General features: G+C 41.8%; 1 protein-coding gene across 1 annotated transcript in view; it reads left to right on the forward strand.

Annotated features, from left to right (window-relative positions):
• LOC309562224 (uncharacterized protein) overlaps positions 1–22,527 on the forward strand; it is a 121,428-nt gene that overhangs the window by 34,785 nt on the left and 64,116 nt on the right. The window contains exons 8-9 of the mRNA XM_082266349.1: positions 14,343–14,415; positions 16,933–17,361. Of these exons, the coding sequence (XP_082122475.1) occupies positions 14,343–14,415; positions 16,933–17,361 (502 nt within the window). The remainder of the gene's footprint in view (positions 1–14,342; positions 14,416–16,932; positions 17,362–22,527) is intronic.

The following is a 22,527-nucleotide window of genomic DNA, read 5'->3' on the forward strand; positions in this document are numbered from 1 at the left end:
AACACAATATAAATATATAGCATCACAATTAATTCATCAATGTACAAATGTTTCATCATAACATAGTAATATTAACAAATAATTGCTGGTTGATAACATATTATTAATACATATATCTCCACACATTTCATCATAACATAGTACGATTGCACATAATGATATCAATGATGACCTAAATACCTCTCTAGTCCAACATCAACATAAAAACATAAGGTGAATCATGATTAAAAATTAATAATTCATAAAAGTAATCTGATGATAAGCACATGATTGTTGGAACGTTGCATCCAAAACAGCTCTACGCGTTTTGTGGATTTGTCCACTCATCAGGAGCAGATGCGAAGTGTATGTATATACATATCTACCATGAGATACACAATTATTATTATAATATACCAGTAGTTCAAAAGGAAAGGGGAGGAAGAGAGGGAGGGGAAGAGGAAATAACCCTTGTTGATACTTACAGAACAACTAAAGGTACAATATGTAAAAATAGAAGTTGAAGGTGCATTGGGAACATCGTTTCCAAGAGCTGTGGCAGTATGGTTCGTAGCAGCAAGTCTTCTCCTTTAAGTGCTCCTGACCCCCTGACATGGCACATTTGGCATGTCATTTTTTTTGGGGGGGGTGAGCAGGTACCTAGATTTGACAGTTTTCCCACTTCTGCTAGGGCCACCTAGGTGACTCAAGTGGAATTTCTCCTCTCCCCCTCCCTCCCTGCAATCTTCTGGGACATGTCACAGGTCCCAGAAGATTGCCCGGCCATTCACAACACGCAGCACGGCTCGTGCATGTGCAGTGCGCACCCAGCTGTAAAGCCGCAAGCTGTCACAGGCGGGCGTCCACACTAGGGATACCGGTACCACCGAGAGGAGAGGGAGAGTATATCAAGATATCGCTTGTTTATCAAGTCAAAATTATAAAAACATTTTGGCTGGTCTTGCAAAACACTTTTAGACCAAGTTACTCTCAATCCAAGGTTTTACTGTATATTCAGTTTTTGGTCTTGGGGTAGATACACGTTAATGACTAGAATTTCATAACTGAAAGTTAGAATTGTTGTCAAATTAAAAGGTGATAAAATGGCATTATATGTGGGTTTTGTGAAGGCCTTTGCATATTTTGGACAGAGAGGATAACTGTTCACAAGAGGGAGAAAGAGGCCAAACCTAGAACAAGCATACTTAAACAGGGATGGGGGTCTTCAATAGGGATGATCGAATGGTTCGGGTCGACTATCGGTTCGGCCCGAACATTGGGTGTTCGAGGTTCGGCCGAATTTAGAACTTTTTGCCCAAAAAGTTCGGAATTCGGCAACCAGAACCGACCAAAATGCAATGGTTCAGGAAATTGGCTTTAAAAGCCTGTGATTGGACCAGAACCATTAGCAAAAGCCAATTGAGGGGGCAGGAGAATGCTAGGAATGTGATTGGAGTGACTAGGGGGTCCCTAGGCCAATCATTAGTGAATACGCCCCCCAGTATATAAGATAGCCCCCGCCAAATTCCTAGCATTGTTATACAGGACATGGAAGAGAGTGGAAGCAGTTCTGTTAATTTTACTTTAAAAGTGTCATTTAGAATTTATTAGTGTGAGAAAAGGGATATCTAGTGTAGTTAGAGTGCTCTTTTACACTTTAGTTAGCTTCAAAAATTTAGTTTCTGTAGGGAAAGTGTGAGGTGTCAGGGTGACCGTAATGTAGTGTAGGGTTAACTGACTGCTATGGCAGGGTGACCAAACCCTTCCATATCAGGGTGACCGTAATGTAGTGTAGGGTGAACTGACACTGACTGCTATGGCAGGATGACCAAACCCTTCCATATCAGGGTGACCGCTATAGAGAAAAGCTAGTTTCTCTCAAGTCACTTTCACTGCAGTAATATGGCTTCGTCCCTGTCAGCTTGCTTTTTGGCTGCAGGCGTCTATAGTGATTTTTTGAGCACATGTTTGGAGTCAGGCATGACATCTGAACATGTGTATAGGGGTATATATACACACCCATGTATGTATATATACATCTGCACATATATAGGGGTGAAAGGAGCAGAAAAAACTACTTGCGCTAATGAAATAATTAACACCAATATAGTTACGCTCCTATCACACCTATATATGTCTAGGTGTGTATAAACATATAAGTATGTGTGTATATACACCCGTATACACAAGTCAGATGTTTTGCCTGCCTCCAAAGAACCAAAAAAAATGCCCAAAAAAAACGCTAGCGTCAAAAAAAAAACTGCCCAGGTGTGTTGTTGCAGGCATTTTTTGGGGGTTTTTGGAGGTAGGCAAAACATCTGAACTTGTGCACACACACATACTTATATGTATTTTACACTTAGACATATATAGGTGTTATAGGAGCGTAACCATATTAGTGTAAATGATTTAATTAGCGCAAGCATATATTTCTGCTACTATCACACCTATATATGTCTAGGTGTGTATATACATATAAGTATGTGTGTATATATACCGTATACACAAGTTCAGATGTTTTGCCTGCCTCCAAAGAACCCAAAAAAAGCCCAAAAAAACACTAGCGCCAAAAAAAAAAACGCCCAGGTGTGCTGTTGCAGGCATTTTTTGGGGGTTTTTGGAGGCAGGCAAAACATCTGAACTTGTGTATACGGGTATATATACACACATATATGTATATACACATCTATTGGCTCTCTATCAAAAATCTATCAAAAATGACAATTTTTAAGAACTTTTTTTGTGTGATTTTGTGTCTGGGGGGTCTAAAAGGTGTACCTGTGAAGTTGCAGCTCTGTAGCATGTCCAGAACCAGAAAAAAAAGATCATATAGGTGTAAAAGGAGGGTCCCACCATCCCCGCTCTACTGAAAAATTATCTTTTTTTTATGTTTCTGGACATGCTACAGAGCTGAAACTTCACAGGTACACTTTTTAGACCCCCCAGATACTAAATCCAAATACATTTTTTTTAATTTTTTTTTAATTTTTTTTTTAATTTTTTCAATAATTGGCTCTCTATCAAAAATGACAATTTTTAAGAACTTTTTTTTTTTGTGTTTTTGTGTCTGGGGGTCTAAAAGGTGTACCTTTGAAGTTTCAGCTCTGTAGCATGTCCAGAACCATAAAAAAAAAGATAATTTGTATTAGTGCAATTATAGAACAGGTTAGTGGCTTCTCGCTTTTCACACCTTGCCGGTTTAGTAGCAGGCGATTTTGTGTCTGGGGGGGGGGGGGGGTCTAAAAGGTGTACCAGTGAAGTTTCAGCTCTGTAGCATGTCCAGAACCAGAAAAAAAGATCATATAGGTGTAAAAGGAGGGTCCCACCATCCCTGCTCTACTGAAAAATTATCTTTTTTCTGGTTCTGGACATGCTACAGAGCTGAAACTTCACAGGTACACCTTTTAGACCCCCCAGATACTAAATCCAAATACATTTTTTTTTTTAAATTTTTTCAATAATTGGCTCTCTATCAAAAATGACAATTTTTAAGAACTTTTTTTGTGTAATTTTGTGTCTGGGGGGTCTAAAAGGTGTACCTGTGAAGTTTCAGCTCTGTAGCATGTCCAGAACCATAAAAAAAAGATCATTTGTATTAGTGCAATTATAGAACAGGATAGTGGCTTCTCGCTTTTCACACCTTGCCGGTTTAGTAGCAGGCGTTTTTTTGGGCATTTTTTTGGGTTCTTTAGAGGCAGGCAAAACATCTGAACTTGTGTATAGTGGTATATATACCCATATACACAAGTTCAGATGTTTTACCTGCCTCCAAAGAACCCAAAAAATGCCCAAAAAAACGCCTGCTATTAAACCGGCAAGGTGTGAAAAGAGAGAAGCCACTAACCTGTTCTATAAGTGACAAAATACAAACAATCTTTTTTTTTATGGTTCTGGACATGCTACAGAGCTGAAACTTCACAGGTACACTTTTTAAACACCCCAGATACTAAATCCAAAGAATGTTTTTTATTTTTTTTTATTTTTTTTTTATTTTTCCAATAATTGGCTCTCTATCAAAAATGACAATTTTTAAGAACTTTTTCTGTGTGATTAATAGTCCCTGGGGTATGACCCAGAACCCTGGGCACTTTTTAGGGGCATTTATTGGGTTTTAGGGCTTCAAAATGGTGTTTCTTGATTACCGAAGTTCAGGGTCCCATTGATTTCAATGGGGTTCTGAAATCCGGGCCGAACTTTCGGGAAGTTCGGATGTTCTGGTCGAACCGAACTTTTGAAAAGTTCGATCATCCCTAGTCTTCAACACCATCTGTCCATGTATGGATTATATAAATGATGGGGTATGTTACCAACACTCATTTCACCAAGGTGTTATAGAGCAGATGTTTTCTTCAATGTAAGGTTTTTTTTTTTCTGAGAAGCTGCATAAAAGCTGCAACTGAGTATGAGTGAATTGATTAATAAATCAGGTAACTCAACATGTTACATATTTTTGATTCTTCTAAACATACATGCACAGATTTGTCCAATCTGCAGAGCACCATGCAATTCATTAATAATGACCTGACCTGGATTATTCTCTACAGATTAGACAAAGCTTAATAGAATTATTCAGGTGAATCAAAAACATATTTTCCATTTTCAGTAATCTCTTTTTTTTTAACCACTTCAGCTCCAGAAGGTTTACCCCCTCTTCATGACCAGGACATTTTTAGCAATACGCGCTGCGTTACTTTACCTGACAATTGCGCGGACATGCGGCGTTACCGAAAATTTGCAAAAAAAAAACAATATTTTTGTCTTTTTGCTATAAAATAGATCCTTTTAAAAAAAAAAATCGAATTTCTTCAATATTTAGGCCATAATGTATTCTGCTGCATATTTTTGGTAAAAAAAATTACCAATAGGCGTATATTGATTGGTTTTTCGCAAAAGTTATAGCGTCTACAAACTATGGGATATTTTATGGAATTTTTATTTATTTATTTATTTTTACTAGTAATGGGGGCGATTAGCGACTTATAGCGGGACTGCGACATTGCGGCGTAGTGACACTTTTGACACTTTTTTGGGGACCAGGGACACTAATACAGTGATCAGTGCTAAAAAATATGCACTGTACTAATGAAACTGGCAGGGAAGGGGTTAACATCAGGGACGATCAAAGGGTTAAATGTGTCCCTAGGGAATGCTTTCTAACTGTGTGGGGGATGGTTTACCTGTTTGAAGACAGAGATCTGTGTTCCTGCTTAGCAGAAAAACAGGATCTCTGTCTTCCCACTGTAACAGAACAGCGATCTCCCTTGTTTACATAGACAGACCGTCGTTCTATCTCTCTCGAACAATCAGCGGGTCCCGGCCAACATCGTGTCCACCAGACTCGCTGATTGGCGTACGTTGTGTCCAATCACAGTAAGAGCTGGTCGGCGGCGGCGCGCGTGTGCGTCACAGACCAGAATTAGCAAAATCATGTACAGGTATATGATTTCATGCAGGAGAGCCGCTGCCCCGCAGTATATGTACGTGGGGCAGTCAACAAGTGGTTAAATCGGTAGAGAAAAAACTATTTCTGCATGATGGTAATTACAATACCATAAAGGAAGCATTTCATTTCACCTTTTTCAGTTTAAAGCTACACTCTGGATGAAACAAATAAATAGTGCAAAAAATGATCCCTTACCTTAGCACAATCTTTCATCTCCTTTCTAAATCTTGCATCTTTCTACAGTATGCAGAAGGCCTCCTTAACTATTTGAGCAGATACGGCTTAACCTCCCTGGCGGCCTGATTATGCCCAGATTTCTGTGCTAAAAGCGGTAAATTGTTTTGCATGGAAATCTGTTGTTTTACATTTTAAAACTCACCTTCTGCTGCGATCCCCCACCTTCCTCCTGCTGTGTGCTCGGCCGATGCTGGCACCTGCCTTCCGGTTCCCTTCCTTGCGAGCGTTTCGACGCAGGGGGGTCGAACCGGCAGCAATTTAAAAAATGTAAATACACAAATGACATGATACAAAGCTGTGATCCTAACGAATTACACTGTATCATGTCATTTCACTACAGGATTGCACCTGGTGACTTTCCCAATGCCCTGCCTGTGCTTTCCAGTTCTTTGTGCCTTGAAAATTGAGAATGACCATGGCGTCCAAAAATCGTTCTTTTCACGCAAAAGTGCTTTTAGACGAACTGGAAAACAGTGACAGCGAAACAAAGTTGCTTGAAGAACTGAACGATAGCGATTCGTGGGAAAATTCATCATCCGGTACAGAAAGTGAAGACAGCGACGATTCTGATGTCTCTTTCTGGCACATAGCTCCCTTGGAAATTCAAAAGAATAATTTGATATACTTCCCAAATTCCACAAGCTATGGGCCAGAAAGAGACATCAGATTCGTCGCTGTCGTCACTTTCCGTACCTGATGATGAATTTTCCCACGAATCGATATTGCTCAGTTTTTCAAGTAACTTCATTTCGCTGTCGCTGTTTTCCAGTTCATCTAAAAGCGCTTTTGCGCAAAAAAAAACGCTTTTTGGACGCCATGGTCATTCAAAATTTTCCAGGCACAAAGAACTGGAAAAGTCACCAGGTGAAATCCTGTGGTGAAATCGCATGATACAGTGTAATTCGTTAGGATCACAGCTTTGTATCACGTCACTTAGTGTATTTACACTTTTGAATTTGCCGCCGGTTCCACCCCCTGCCTCGCAACACTCGCAGGGAAGGGAACCGGAAGGCAAGTTCCGGCAATTGGCCATGCACAGAGCAGGGAGAGACTGTGAGGATGGAGGGGAGGATGGCGAGGAGGACGGCGGGGGAGCGGAGGAAAGGTGAGCAATGTTCTGGGGTAATCCCAAGTGTGGCTCAGGGTTACCGCTTTTGGTACTGAAAGTTAACCCCGAGCCACACCCGGGAATACCGCCAAGGGGGTTAAAGATTAAGCAAGGTTTCTAAGAGGTATCTACATTCAGCTGCTCTCCCATCTATTGCTTTCCCCACTGCCATTACTGGCAATTATCAGCTGGTAAAATGACAGCTGACAATTACTTTTATTACATAAACCTGTAAATACACTTTTAGTCTGCAAGTGCCGTTTTGTAATACAGTGCAACAATGTATTGTTACAATATATTTAGTATTTTATTCATATCATATGTACTATATCAAAGATGTTAAAAAACTTACATGTTAAAAAAGTTGTTAAAACAAAATGTATTTCCTTTTTAAATGTTAGTTAACCCTAATCACGCCAAGTTAACTCCTTTTTACCCCTCTCCCCTTAGCCATTTTTTCCTGACAGACTCCATGGCAGCTTACGTGTGGGTTAGTCCCGCCTCCTCCTACCTCATAGGACCCTACTCCCATAAATTTTTACTCCGTGCCAGAGGCCGTGTTCCTTTTTTGTCCTCCTCCTGAAAGGATTATAGTCAAATCTTACCTCATGAAGATTCCCGATTCAGGCCTGGCGGTCTGCACGTTGGATCGAGTGGTGTCCCCTTCATGTCCAGCACGCCCTAGCTATTAGCGGGGTAGGACACGGGTGTGGAGTCAGTTGCCGGAAGAGCTTACAAACCTGGCCAATGGCAGGCAAAGCGACATTTGGCCAATCGTCCCAGCTATTAGCGGGAGGCCCATTAATACGCCCCATCATGTGTGCAGCCGCGGTGTCCGTATGGTCCAAGGTCTGGTCGTGGAAGTGGTGATGTATCCTGCTTTACATTCTATGGCAGCAGTTTGTTTTTGTATATTCTCCTGTTGTTTGTTACTTATCTCTCCCTGGGTTCTAGTTTGGCTGTGGGATGCATGGCGTTCCATTCCACGTCCTTCCCCTCCACTCCACTGCTTCCTGGTGTCTTCCAGGCTCGATCTGAATCGAGGCTTGGTTCACACAGGTGGGGGGGGGGGCGGTGCCTTCCAGGCTCGATCTGAATCGAGGCTTGGTTTGCACAGGTGGGGGGAGGGGGGCGGTGACATCATTCCAGTAGCAAATTCAAATAGCTGTTAGTTTCAGCTATCTGTGGGTTTGTTCAGCAATGTTTCCAGCGGCTTCTCCGTGCTCTGCAGGAATCTTTAAAGGTGAGAGATGGCTGTGATTATGCTGAATAGGCTTCCTGCCTGCTTTCTGCATGTCACTCATTCATAATCTCTTCATAAAGTTTCCTAAAGTGATATGGATGTCTCACCGCCCCCTGGTGGACAGCCCTTACATTACAGGTAAGATTGGTTTTATTCCTCTCCCTGTAATGTTTGGGGGGGTTTTTTTCTGCTGTTCTGTTGAGTCTTTATTTTCTTTCCTAAAGCCCTTCTAGGTCTGAAAGACGTCACTCAGCCCGTGAAGATAAAGATCCTCCCAGGTCGCAAACGCGGCATTCATCATCAATCATCATCGGTCGTCCTCTAGGCGACATGGTGAAGAGTCTGGAGCTACTTCAGGACACCACCACTCTGACAAAAGATCCTGATGGAAAGTCGCTCTGTGAGCCCTGTTTTGCACATGCTGCAAACAAAAGGGAAGATAGCAACCAGCAGATGGAGTCGCTGGTCAGGCGAATAGTTATGGAGTCCTTAAAAACCTCGGATCCTGCTCGTGCTGGAACTTCCTCCCCCAGGATGGCGAGTACTCCGGCTGGTTAAAATATTCATATCCCTGGGCCTTCCCAGCACAGTCACTCCTCATCTGACTACTCTGAGGGTGAGCTTGAAGCAGACGACCCTGGTGCGGGTTTTGACTTTGCCATGGTTCCCTCCTTGGTCAAAGCTGTGAAGGAAGCCCTGAAGTGGGATGAGCCGGTAGAGTCACCCTCTAAACAGAAGAGGTATTTTAAGCACCTCTAGAAGGAACACCCTTTCTTTCCCCTGTTAGGGGAGGTCGGCGAAATTCTTACAGACGAATGGGGCTGCACAGAGAGAAAAAACTCTCTACTCTCCAAAGTGAACAAAATGTACCCGTTTAAAACGGAAGAGGTTAAACACCTGGAATCTGCACCTCTGGTGGATGCAGCACTGATGCGTCTGGTGCGTCATGTCACCCTTCCGCTTGAAGACACAGTGACCTTTAAGGATGGCCTTGAGAGACGCATTGACTCAGACCTCAAGCGCATCTATGTGTCAGCAGGAATGGCATGCAAGCTAGCATTGGCTCTCGCAGCCCTGTCTAAAGCAATGGAGGTGTGGACAGACAGTGTGGACACAACACTCAGAAGCGTGTCGGAAGAAGTCGCAAGAAATTCGCCAATACATGAGCTGAGGCTGGCGGCTGTTTTTTTTGGGGGAGGCCTCCCTAGACATGGTCTGCCTTGCGGCACGGGTAATGCTTTCATCGGTTACTGCAAAACGGGCTCTTTGGTTACGTCCTTGGTTGGCCGATCCTGCGTCAAAACAGGCCTGGTGCCGAATTCCATTTGAGGGGTCCTTCCTATTCAGCAAAAAGTTAGAAAGCGCCGTTTCCCATGCCACAGGTGGTAAGTCGCGGTTCCTTCCCCAGGATAGGCGCTTGCTGGACCAGAAGAGGTCTCAGCCCAGGCAAGGGGCTGATCGATCAAGGGATGCTCGCCTATATAAGCCTGGCCATCAATTCCGAAAGAACTGGAGAAGACCGCAGCCTTCAGGACAGAAAGCACCCAGAGGAGGGTCTTCTGGTGGTCGGGAGGCCACAAAGTCTTTTTGACGTTGTGCCTGCCCAGGCGGAGCAAGTCGGGGCTCGGCTACTATGCTTCCAACACGTCTGGGCAACCTCGATAAACGACTTCTGGGTCGTCAAGACAGTATCAACAGGCCATTCCTGGAAATTCTGCAGTCCGCCCAGACTGAGGTTCATTCCAACCTCATTGCCACAGTCAGAAGAGAAAAGACAAGGCCTTCTGTCTTACGTAGATCTGTTGGTGGCTCAAGGCGCAGTGGTTCCAGTTCCAACCAACGAGAAGTTCCAGGGTCTATACTCCCCTCTCTTCTTGGTTCAGAAAAAGAGCGGTGCTTGGAGACCGGTCATAGACCTCACGCACCTGAACTCTTTTATCAAGAAAGAGAAATTCAAGATGGAGACGCTATTCACCATCCGTCAAGCAATACAACCGGCAGACTGGCTTGTGTCAATCGACCTCAAGGACGCCTATTTCCATGTGCCAGTGGCAGCAGATTACCAGAAGTTCCTACGATTCGCAGTAGATCAGAATCATCTACAGTTTGTCTGTCTCCCGTTTGGGCTTACTACATCGCCGCGGGTATTCTTAAAGGTCTTACTAGCAGTGGTGGCTTTGATCAGGACCAAAGGCGTCCGTCTACACCATTATCTGGACGACCTGCTCCTGCTGTCACAAGACCGAGAACAACTTCTGGTACACAGGTCTCAGGTAATAGCCACTCTTCGCGAGTTCGGCTGGTTACTGAACATGGAGAAGAGCCATCTGGAGCCTACCCAGTCGTTAATATTTCTGGGAGCTCAGTTCGACACAAGTCGAGGCACAATTTCTTTGCCCCTCGAGAAGATCCCGGTAGTCAGGGACAGGGTACGCCTAGCTATGACGGCCACTCACCTTCGAGCATCTCAGTGTCTAAGATTGGTTGGGACCATGGTAGCCACGACTCCAATGGTGAAGTGGGCACAGTGGAATATGCGGCCTTTCCAAGTGGGGTTTCTCCATCAGTGGCGTCCAGGAGATCAAAATCACCTCATTCGCATAACATCATCAATGCGGGAGAGCCTTCCATGGTGGCTGCAGAGCAAAAATCTCCTCAATTGCCATTCCATCATGCCCATCTCTTGGATCACAGTTACCACGGATGCCAGCAACACCGGATGGGGTGCCCTCTGTCAGACAGAGATAGCCCAGGGCAGCTGGGATTTCCAAGCTCACAGGGTAGTGTCAAATACTCTAGAATTGCGAGCCGCGTTCTGCGCTCTGAAAGCATTCCGTCACCTAATAGAAGGGACTTCTGTGATCCTGAGGATGGACAATACGACCGCGGTCTCCTATGTGAAGCGACAAGGAGGCACTCCCTGTTGAAGGAGGTAGATCCAATTTTATATTGGGCCCAGAAACACCTGGTCAACCTCACTGCAGTGTTTCTTCCAGGGGTACAGAATGTTCAAGCGGACTTCCTCTCAAGAGTCCGCTTGGACAACAACGAATGGAGCCTTCACAACGATGTCTTCCAGTGGCTCACTTCTCTGGAATTTCACCCAGAAGTGGATCTATTTGCATCTCCATGCAATCACAAGCTTCCGAAGTATTATGTGAGGTTCAGTTGTCCCCAAGCCTTTGGGACGGATGCTCTGACAGACCATTGGAGATTCCACAGGGCATATGCCTTTCCCCCAGTTCCTGTCATTCTCCGGTTCCTGGCGAGACTCAGGATGGAAGATGTGGAAGTGCTAACAATAGCCCCATACTGGCCGAACAGGCCATGGTTTCCACTGCTGATGCTCCTCAGTTTTCGGGATCCAGTTCCTCTACCCATCAGGCCGGACCTTCTGTCCCAGGGAGCAACTCTGCACCCATGTGCGGCTCATCTGCACCTGAAGGCATGGTTTATGAGAGGGAAAGGCTGGAGGCGTTAGGTTGCCCGATTGGGGCAATTTCTACTCTCTTAAGTGCCAGAAGAGTGGGCACTAACAAGGTCTACGGAAGGATCTGGTCCAAGTTCATGGATTTTGTTACCAAGAAAGGGGGGTCATGCAATGACCTGAATATCCAGCATATTCTTGGTTTCCTGCAGTCGGGACTGGACCTACCATTATCCGTTAGCTCACTACGTGTGCAAGTTTCTGCTATTTCGGCCTTCACAGGAACTTCTTGGGCGTCTCATCCCCTTGTTCGTCAATTCTTTCGGGGAGCTTCCAGACTCAGGCCACAGAGGAAGCCAAGGTTCCTTAAATGGGATCTTCCACTCGTCTTGAACTTCCTTTCTGACGTCATAAGAAGTCATACAGAGCAACTCTCCATTAAAGATCTGTCTCTGATATTGGCCTTCTTGGTTGCCGTCACCTCGGCTAAAAGAGTCTCCGAGATTAGTTCTCTGGGTTGCAAAGAACCATTCCTGACCTTCTTCCCAGATCGTGTGGTTCTTATCCCCATGTTGGGATCACACCCCAAGGTGGTCTCTGTTTTCCACGAGAACCAGGAGATTGTCCTTCCAACATTCAAATCGTCAGATGATCCGAATACACATCCATTAGATGTGGGTGCAATTCTGAGACTGTACCTGGATGCAACAGCTTCCTTCAGGCGTTCAGATTATCTATTTGTTCTCCTCCATGGAAAGAACAAGGGCTTGCGGGCCTCTTCAAGATCCATAGCGGCATGGATTGTTCAGACCATCCAATGGGCATATAAGGCTAAGGGCTTGGCTCCTCCAGAAGCGGTGACCGCGCATTCGACAAGAGGGGTGTCCACATCCTGGGCGGCTTCTTGTCATGTGGCCCCTGAAGTAATATGCAAGGCGGCATCATGGTCTTCCATTAACACTTTCATGACTCATTATTGTATTGAGCCAGCTTCATTGTCTTCTGTTAACTTTGGTTTGCAAGTACTGTCTGTTGATGGTGCAAATTAAATTTCTTTTGGCCAGCAGTTTCCCACCCTTGTGTGTTTGGCTAGTTATTTCCCACACGTAAGCTGCCATGGAGTCTGTCAGGAAAACGGAAAATTGTTATCAAATACTTACCGTAATTTTCCTTTCCTGATGGACTCCATGGCAGCTGGAGTCCCCTCCCATCTGCTGGAGTAGGCTATTTATGGAACACGGCCTCTGGCACGGAGTAAAAATTTATGGGAGTAGGGTCCTATGAGGTAGGAGGAGGCGGGACTAACCCACACGTAAGCTGCCATGGAGTCCATCAGGAAAGGAAAATTACGGTAAGTATTTGATAACAATTTTCCGTTTTTCTGCAGATTTTTTTATTATTTTTTTTTTTTTGTTACCATTTAATATATAGTTTTTATTTTCATTCATTTTGCTTAAAAGTTTTTCAAGCGTCGCATTAAAAAATTAGCAAAATGAAAAATAAAATGCCTTTATTCATTTGTAAATAACTTTGCAATGCTTTGCGCTTTTGTCTAACAAATTATAGAAAAAATATGTATTTTTATTCACAGTAAAAACTGCTTAGAAGAAAGCGCAACACTGGTCAAAATAAGAACAAAAAAGCTTACATTTTTGAATGTCTTTTTGTCTATAGATTACAAGAACAATGTATTGCTTTATCTTAAAATGTATCTACACCTAATTTTTTGTTATTTTTGAATAGTTTAGAGATGCATTAGAACTCCTGCCAGGTGTTCCTGCTTTTGTGGCCTTCATTGGAGAGATCTCTTAATTTCTTGTCTGGTAAAAATGTTGTCCCCAGCACAGGAAGAGGGCATTTTCTCTGACAGCACACAGAAATAATTACAAATGTTTAGGTTAATTAAGGGACTGCCAGAACCTCTGTCGGCTTTTTATTGTTGTCGGTTTCCTTGTTTTTTTTTTTTCGTTTTTCTCACCCCAAAAAAGAAAGTTAGGGGGATTCTTCTGAGGCTCCATTCACACCAATGGTTTTTTTTATGTTTTTTTGCAGAAATGCAGGACATTATTTTTGACATGGGTTCCTACGGAACACGTTCACAGCGATGCATTTTTGTGCCTCTGCATTTTAGGAAAGAGTCAGGGAATTTTTTAAATGCAAAGCAGTGCTTTTGTTGCTTTTTTGGTTCAAAAGGCTCCAATAGAGGATTTGCAGAAAAGCATGTTGTGTGTTTTTGCTGCGATTTGCATTTTTTTTCATCTGCCCAACAACAAATTTGCCCAAAAAAAAAAAAAAGAAAGCATAAATATAGCAAAATGCTAAATTGCGGCAAAATCACTGTAAACAAAAGCACTGCAGTAATACTCAAAAGCAAACTGCATAGGTGTGAATGCAACCTCACAGAGTCTCAGAAGTTTTATATATAGATACATTTTAAGTAATGAAAAGTTATTGCTGAATAAACAGACCTAGAGTGGAAATGTTAAAATTGTGTTCCACAGAGGGTATAAATTATATATAAAACCTAAGTGGTAAAACCAGTGCTTCAGGGCAGCATTTTCAAGTAAGGAGCCACTGCTCTTTCTCCTTGTTACCACTCCCTTGTAGTCCTAGCAGAAATTGCAAGATTTTGTTATGTAATTTTACAGTTCTACAAACTGTGCTTTATTGCTAAGTTAACAATAAAAAAAAAAAAACACAAATACATTAGCTTATAATAGAAGGTCATAGTTCGAAGTATGCTGTCCTAGTTTTATGTTCACTGCTGTTAAACAATTAGCATAGTACGAATACATATTGTACTGAACTGAAGTTGTAGATATTTTCCTTTAACTTCTTGTTGTCTTTATGATATCTTTCCACTCAAATTATTCTTACAAAAATCTTTTTTTTTTTTTTTTAACAGGGGCTGCTGTTCTACCGACAGCAAAGAAGATGGAAAATTGTGTTTCTAAATGGAAAGACGATAAGACTAAATGGTAATAGATTAATTTAAGATTAGTTTTACCCTAATTTACCTTTCACTGAGTAATGGTTAGTACCACTGTTCATTTTTTTTTTTTGCTATCTGTGTCCCCATTGAAGGATTTTCTTTTTTTTCTCTTCCTAATGGACTGTAAGGAGATCAGGAGATATATATATCTTCCACTGTTTTGTCACAGTCTCTGTCCCCATCATTTTTCTAAGTTAGAAGACATTGCTCAGTGGAGTCACAGACAGCAACAAAGTCTTAGAGGAGAGTCCATCCTCCCCCACTTTCATCCTCGTTCACATTAGAGGTGGGTTTGAAATTGTGCCCGTTTAGCTGAACGCGCACGATTCCAAACCCGCATTTCATTGTGAGTTCGGGGGTGATTTGAAAGACATCTGTGCTTTGGGCCAAAGATCCCACTCCACAACTGGCGAATAGCGATACAAGCCGTGGCCAAGAGCTCTCGATGTTCGGCCCACAGGGAAATTACGATAAAATTTTGAATCTATGGTACTATACACCATATAGGCTCGCCAAAATATCCCCTGATTATTCTCTCTTGTGTTGGAGGGGTTGTGATCAAGTGGGAACCCTACACCACTTACTCTGGTCGTGCCCCAACTTGATTAGCCTATGTAACCAGATATTTACACTGATCTCCACGTGCACGGGGATCATAACCCACCCTACTCCGGCTTTAGCCATCTTGAATGTGGGTATAGACAAATTCCCCACAAGATACAGGACAGTAGTGACGCACATACTTCTTGCCACTCGTCTCCTAATCCTAAGAAGGTGGAAATCCTCCCTGACATTAAATATTTCTGAAGTAGTCCTAAACGTTGACACTAACTAATTACTCTTTTCAACTCCTCCTGGCATTAGCCAATGCATCTCTTACCTGATGGGATCATGACTGGGCCGGCTGGTCAACCATCTGACATATTACTCACTGAAACATGTCACCCTCCATGGGGGGTGGGGGGGGAGGAGAGGGGTGGCGCGGGGGACACTAGAGGGGGACCGAACCTCTGGACACAGTTGTATGTTGTGGTCGTTAAGGTGCCCATCTAATAGTTTTTTTGAAACTATCGATGCTCCCTGCTGATACCACTGCTTGTGGAAGATAGTTCCACATCCTACCACTCTGACGGTAGAGAACCCTTTACGCAGTTTAAGGCTAAACCGCTTCTCTTCTAATTTTAGCGAATGGCTGCGAGTTCTTTTATTTTCCCTTTCCCTGAATAGTTTGTTTCCTATGCCAGGGTCACCAGTACATTATTTGTACATTGATATCATATCCCCTCTCAAGCATCTCTTCTCCAGAGAGAATTATTGTTTTATTTCTGGAGTGAATCCCCTTTTTAATACATGCCAATATTCTGTTGGCTTTGCTTGCGGCAGCTTGACATTGCATGCCATTGCTAAGCTTGTCATCTACTAGGACCCCTAGGTCTTTTTCCATCTTAGATTCCCCCAAAGGCTCTCCCCCTAATGAGTAACTTGCGTTCGTATTTCTGGCACGCAAATGCATTACCTTACATTTTTCAGCATTAAACCTCCTTTGCCATGTAGATACCCATCCCATATCCTGCATAGAAGTTATTGCCCTGCTTAATTTAGTATCGTCCGCAAATACAGAGATTGAGCTGTTTATCCCATCCTCTAGGTCGTTTATGAATAAATTAAATAGGATTGGTTCCAGGACAGATCCTTGGGGGACCCCACTTTCCACACCAGACCATTCGCCCCCGAAGTCACCAAAAGTAGTGCAAGAACTACTTTTGGAAATTGTTGCGGCACTGAAAAGTTGGCATCACACCAATTCAGACTGTGTTGTTGCTGGCAATAGGCTGCGATTTAGCATGCGATTTGACATGTCAAATTGCATGTCAAATCGCCCTGATGTGAACTGGGGCTTAAAGCGATCTAAAAAGTTTTGGCTTGCACTGGGCTTTAAATAGGGGACATTAATTTACACGTATTTGTTAGCATTTTATGTTTATACACGCAAAACCTAGCAGTTGCTCACAAAAGTAGCAACGCTCAAATAAGGAGGATCTAAAATTGCAGGTCTGAAAGCAGGACAATTAAACAAAAAGAAAAAAAATATATAACAGCACCAAAGAAAACAAATTACAAAACAAACGTAGGAATATATTTACAAACCATTCACTGCAGGTGAATCTTCCTGGTACATGTGCTTTAAATCATGAGGATTCACCTGCAGTGAATATTTGGTGAAAGCTACAGTCACTGCTTTTTACATATACTCTTAGCCCCAGTTCACACTACTCTGACTTGGGACGGACAGACAAAGTCGCCTATCATTTAAGTTTCTTCAAAGTCTCTTCAAAGTCTCTTCAAAGTTACGCTAAAGTCGCGCTAAAAAGTCGCTCCTTCATGGGGCGACTTTCTGGTCGCGGTAGTGTGAACCGGCTCTTAATTTAAGCGAAGTGAATTAAATATTGAGAACTTTAAGTTTTCTTTAGCAGTAACAATATCCATATTTTTTTTTTTGTAGGTTTGGCGCAGGAAGAACACAAGTTCTGCAGATACACTATATTGATTATATTGATGCAATCTCTAAGGAGATTGGAGTCCACCCCAACATGTTATATCTTTTTCTCACAGACCCAAAACTGGCATGGCAAGTATTCTTTGGACCCTGCACACCTTACCAGATGAGGCTTACTGGACCTGGGAAGTGGTCTGGAGCAAGAAATGCCATCCTCACCCAGTGGAACAGAACATTTCAACCAACAAGAACCCGTATTTTGAATAAAGAGCCACAATCCTGGACAAGATTTAACAGAATGTTAATGATCTGTGCTGTAGTGACTGCCTTGTGGTTTGGCACAAAGGCTTTTTCACAGCAAGAACAAAGTGGGAATTTTACATGGTTACACGACTTCAGGGATACCTTGTGGACTAGACATTACTCCTGGATTAAGTAAACATTGATATAACTATGCTCCTAAATAGTAAAACCTCAAACACAAAATCATTGTGCAAGATGACAAAATAAGAACATACAGCTTTAATTAAAAATATTTAACCACTTAAGGCCTTTTTCTGACACTTGTTGTTCACAAGTTTAAATCAGTTTTTTTGCAAGAAAATTACTTGGAACCCCCAAACATTATATATATATTTTTAAAGCAGAGACCCTAGAGAATAAAATGGAGATTGTTGCAATACTTGTTATCATACCGTTGTTTTCTATAATATGAAAGATAATGTTATGCTGAGTAAATAGATACCCAACTTGTCATGCTTCAAAATTGCGCATGTTCGTGGAATGGCAACAAACATTGGTACTTAAAAATCCCCATAGGCAACATTTTAAGAATTTCTACAGGTTACCAGCTTAGAGTTACAGAGAAGCTCAAATTATTGCTCTTGTTCTAACAATCGTGACGATACCTCACATGTGTGGTTTGAACAGTGTTTACATATGTGGGCAGGACTTGCGTATGCGTTCGCTTCTGAGCACAAGCTAACGGGGACAGGGCGCTTTAATTTTTTTCCCTATTTATTTTATCTATTATTTTTTATTTTTACGCAGTTTTTTTTAAATTTTTGATCATTTTTATTCCTATTACAAGGAATGTAAACATCCCTTGTAATAGAGATTAGCATGACAGGACCTCTTTATTGTGAGATCTGGGGTCAAAAAGACCTCACATCTACACTAAAAAAGAAATAAAAAGTCATTTTTTTTCATGATGAAAAAAAATGGGCTCTTTAAATGCGTTGCTAGGAGACGACGTTTGACGTCGCTCCGGTCCTCCAAGACCATAGAGTCGAGTGGGGGCCATCTTGCCCTTACTCGACTTCCTGTCTGTGAGGAGCGCGGATTGGGTCATTTTTTCCCCTGCCAGCGGGTCCGGTAAGCAGGCAAAATGACCGGGAAGCGGTGGGGGGTGCACCTCTCTGGCCGCACCGTGAGGGTGACCCCGTGGTGAATCTGCCCCTGGGACCACCCTTATAAGAAAGAGGACCGCTGGCAGTTTAAAAAAATACCAGGGTTATGGCAGCTATCTGCTGCCATAACCCCAGTATTTAACGTCAAAGTACCGACGTAAAACTGCGGCGGGCGGTCCGGCACTAGTTAAAGTGATGTTTCATAGGATTCTATTTGATGGTATTATGGAAATAAAACAACTTGCTATGATTTTGTTTGCAACCTACTGGACCCAAAGCCAAGTTTTTTTTTCTTTTTCAAAGTTTTTTAGTGTTGTAAGTGAATGTGGTCAGTTTAATGTACTGTAAACAGTCCTAATAAATATGGTTCATGTTTCTTTAAATTGTATCTGTTTATAGTTTTATACAGTATAGGGTTGATTTACTAAAGGCAAATAGACTGTGCACTTTGCAAAGTGCAATTGCTAAAGTGCTTAGTAGATGAGCAGAAGCTCTGCTGACTTCCATCAGCCAATGATGTGCAAGTAAAAATGCATTTTTTTTCCTTGCATGCGATTGGGTATTGTTTGCAAAATGAAGGCTTATCTCATTTACCAAGCTCTGGAGCAACTGCAGTTTCAGAGTGCAACTGCACTTTGCAAAGCTATTTGCCTTTAGTAAATCAACCCCATATTTTTTATACAGGTGAACAAGCACAAATATGTTTGGTCTTTATATATGCTGGCTGTATCTAATAAAGAATATTTTAATACATTTATAGCCTAATCAGGAAAATATTCTAACCTATAAAATGTAATGATTAACCATGTGTTTATAGGAATGTTTGATTGTGTTGAAATCAAGTCTGGCTTTTGGTAATAAAGTTTATGTGTAATTGTTTGTCTTGATAAGATGAGTGTCTAATAAGTAAATATAAATTGTCTACGTGACCAAACAGCTTTGACTTTTTCCAAAAGTTACATAACTGAGGTCTTCATCTATTTGGAGGAAATTTAATAAATTCCTAACAGAACTTTTCTGATGCTATGGCCCTTTAAAATAAAAAAAAAATCTCTGCTGCTTGTTTTGGTAGCTTAACGGACACATGTGGCAGATTCAGGTATTTTCTAATAGCGCCACTTTTACAAAGTTGCACTATTAATGTGCCAAATACAAAATATTTAAATTCAATTCATATATATTGAAACTGAAGGAAATTAAGACCAAGCGTAAGTTGACATACAGGGATTGGCATAGTGACCCCCTCCTCCTCTTCTGCTGCTTCCTGGTCATTTCCCCCGCTTACCAGAGATTTCAGGTCGATCCCCTGGAGCGATGGGCAGGAAGTCGAGTGAGGGCAAGATGGCCCCCACATGACTCTATGCCCTTGGAGGATCAGAGCGACGTCTGACATTACTTCCGCCTAACAGTCTTAATGGGCCAATTTGTTTTTTTTTTTGCTTTTAAATGTAAATGTGAGAGCTGAGGTCTTTTTGACCCCAGATCTCACAATAAAGATGCCCCGTCCTGCTTATTTCTATTACAAGGGATGTTTACATTCCTTGTAATAGAAATAAAAGTGATTAAAAAAATTTTAATAATAATAATAATAATTAAAGGAGCCGTGTAAAAATAAAAAGTAAAATAAATAAGACATTTTTTTTTAACCACTTCCATACAGAGCAGTTAGACCCCCTACCTTCCCAGACCAGTTTTCAGCTTTCAGCAGCACTCTCACACTTTGAATGACAATTGCTCAGTCATGCTACACTGTAACCAAACAAAATTTTTATCATTTTTTTCACACAAATAGAGCTTTCTTTTGGTGGTATTTGATCACAACTGGGTTTTTTTTTTTCATGATATAAGCAAAAAAAGAGAAAAACATTTTGAAAAAAAAAAAAACACTTTTTTTAGTTTCTATTATAAAATTTTGCAAAAAATTATTTTTTCTTCATACATTTGGGCCAAAATTTATACTGCTACATATCTCTGGTAAAATTAACCCAAATTAGTGTATATTATTTAGTCTGTGTGAAAGTTATTGAGTCTAGAAAGCTATGGTACCAATTACTGAAAATTGATCATACCAGGTGTACTGATGGCCTATCTCCTTTCTTGAGGTCCTGAAATGTCAGGACAGTACAAATACCCCCCAAATGACCCCTTTTTGTAAAGTATACCGTCCAAGATATTTAATAAGAGGCATGGTGAGTTTTTTGAAGTTATAATTTTTTCCCACAATTCTTGGGAAAATGAAGAAACAAACATTTTATTCTTTTTTTTCCCACAAAGTTGTCAATTTATAAGCTATTTCTAACACATAGCATGTACACAACAAAAATGACACCCCAAAATACATTCTGCTACTCCTTATGAGTATGGTGATACCACATATGTGAGACTTTTACACAGCCTGGCCACAAAAAGAGACTCCACATCCAAGTAGCACCTTCAGGCGTTCTAGGAGCATAAATACACATAAAACTTTCTTACTACCTATCACACTTTTGAAGGCCCTAGAGCGCCAATACAATGGAAAAGACCACAAAATGACCCCATTTTGGAAAGCAAACATGCCAACATATATTCTATGAGGCATTATGGGTCATTTGAACATGTCATTTTTTTCCACAAGTTTTTGGAAAATGTGGGAAAAAAATGAAAACTTTTTTTTTTTACAAAAAGTTGTCAATTTATAGGATATTCCTAACACATAGCATGTACATAGCAAAAATGACACCCCAAAATACATTCTGCCACTCCTCCTGAGTATGGCAATACCACATGTGTGAGACTTTTTCACAGCCTAGCCATAGAGAGGGGCCCAACATCCAAGGAGCACCATCATGCATCCTAGCCACTTGCCTAGGCCTATTTTTGACATTTGGTGTTTACAAGCTAAAATCAATTGTTTTTACTAGAAAACTACTTAGAACCCCTAGAGAATAAAATGGAGATTATTGCAATATTTTTTTATCACACCGTATTTAAACAGCGGTCTTCCAAATTTATTTTTTTTGGAAAAAAAAATCACTTTTTTAAATTAAAAAATAAGAAACCAGTAAAGTTAGCCCAATTTTTTTCCATAATGTGAAAGATAATGTTACGCCAAGTAAATAGATACCCAACATGTCATGCTTCAAAATTGCGCACGATCACGGAATGGCGACAAACTTTGGTACTTAAAAATCCCCATAGGCGACATTTTAAAAATTTCTACAGGTTGCCATCTTAGAGTTACAGAGGAGGTCTAGGGCTCAAATTATTGCTCTTGCTCTAACGATCGCGGGGATACCTCACATGTGTGGTTTGAACACATATGTGGGCGGGGTTTCCGTATGCGTTCGCTTCTGCGTGCGAGCTAACGGGGACAGGGGGCTTTAATTTTTTTTTTACTATTTATTTTATTTATTATTTTTTATTTTTACACCGTTTAAAAAAAAAATTGATCATTTTTATTTCTATTACAAGGAATGTAAACATTCCTTGTAATAGAAATAGGCATGACAGGACCTCTTTTTTGTGAGATCTGGGGTCAAAAAGTCCTCAGATCTCACAAGTACACTAAAAGATAGAAAATAAAATAAAATAAAATGGAAAAAAAAGGGACCTTTAAACCGGTTGCTAGGCAACGACGTTTGCCGTAGCTTTGGTCCTCCAAGACCATAGAGTCGAGTGAGGGCAAGCTTGCCCTCACTTGACATCCTATCTGTGAGGACAGGTGCCAGGTACTTGGGTACTCTGATGACGGGTACTCGGGTACTCTGATGACGGGTACTCGGGTACTCTGATGACAGGTACTCGGGTACTCTGATGACAGGTACTCGGGTACTCCGATGACAGGTACTCGGATACTACGATGACAGGTACTCAAAGTACCCAAGTACCTGTCATCAGAGTACCTGATAGGCTGGTGACAGGTACTAGGGTACTCTGATGGGCTGGTGACAGGTACTCGGGTACTTTGATGGGCTAGTGACAGATACTTTGATGGGCTAGTGACAGGTTTATTGGGGGGGGGGGCAATCAGTGTGTTTGGGGTGCACTGTAATTGGTAACTAGCTGTTACCACAATCTCCTCCTTACACAGGATCAGTGTGTGAGGAGGAGAACACGGTGACAGCTAGTTACCGTGTTCTCTGTTGACATTGTGTGACCGGCTGTGATTGACAGCCGGTTACGTGGTAAAAAGCCAATTTCATTGGCTGTT

Source organism: Pelophylax lessonae, assembly GCF_965119305.1.
Source record: "Pelophylax lessonae genome assembly, chromosome: 8".
In the NCBI taxonomy this organism is placed as follows: domain Eukaryota; kingdom Metazoa; phylum Chordata; class Amphibia; order Anura; family Ranidae; genus Pelophylax; species Pelophylax lessonae.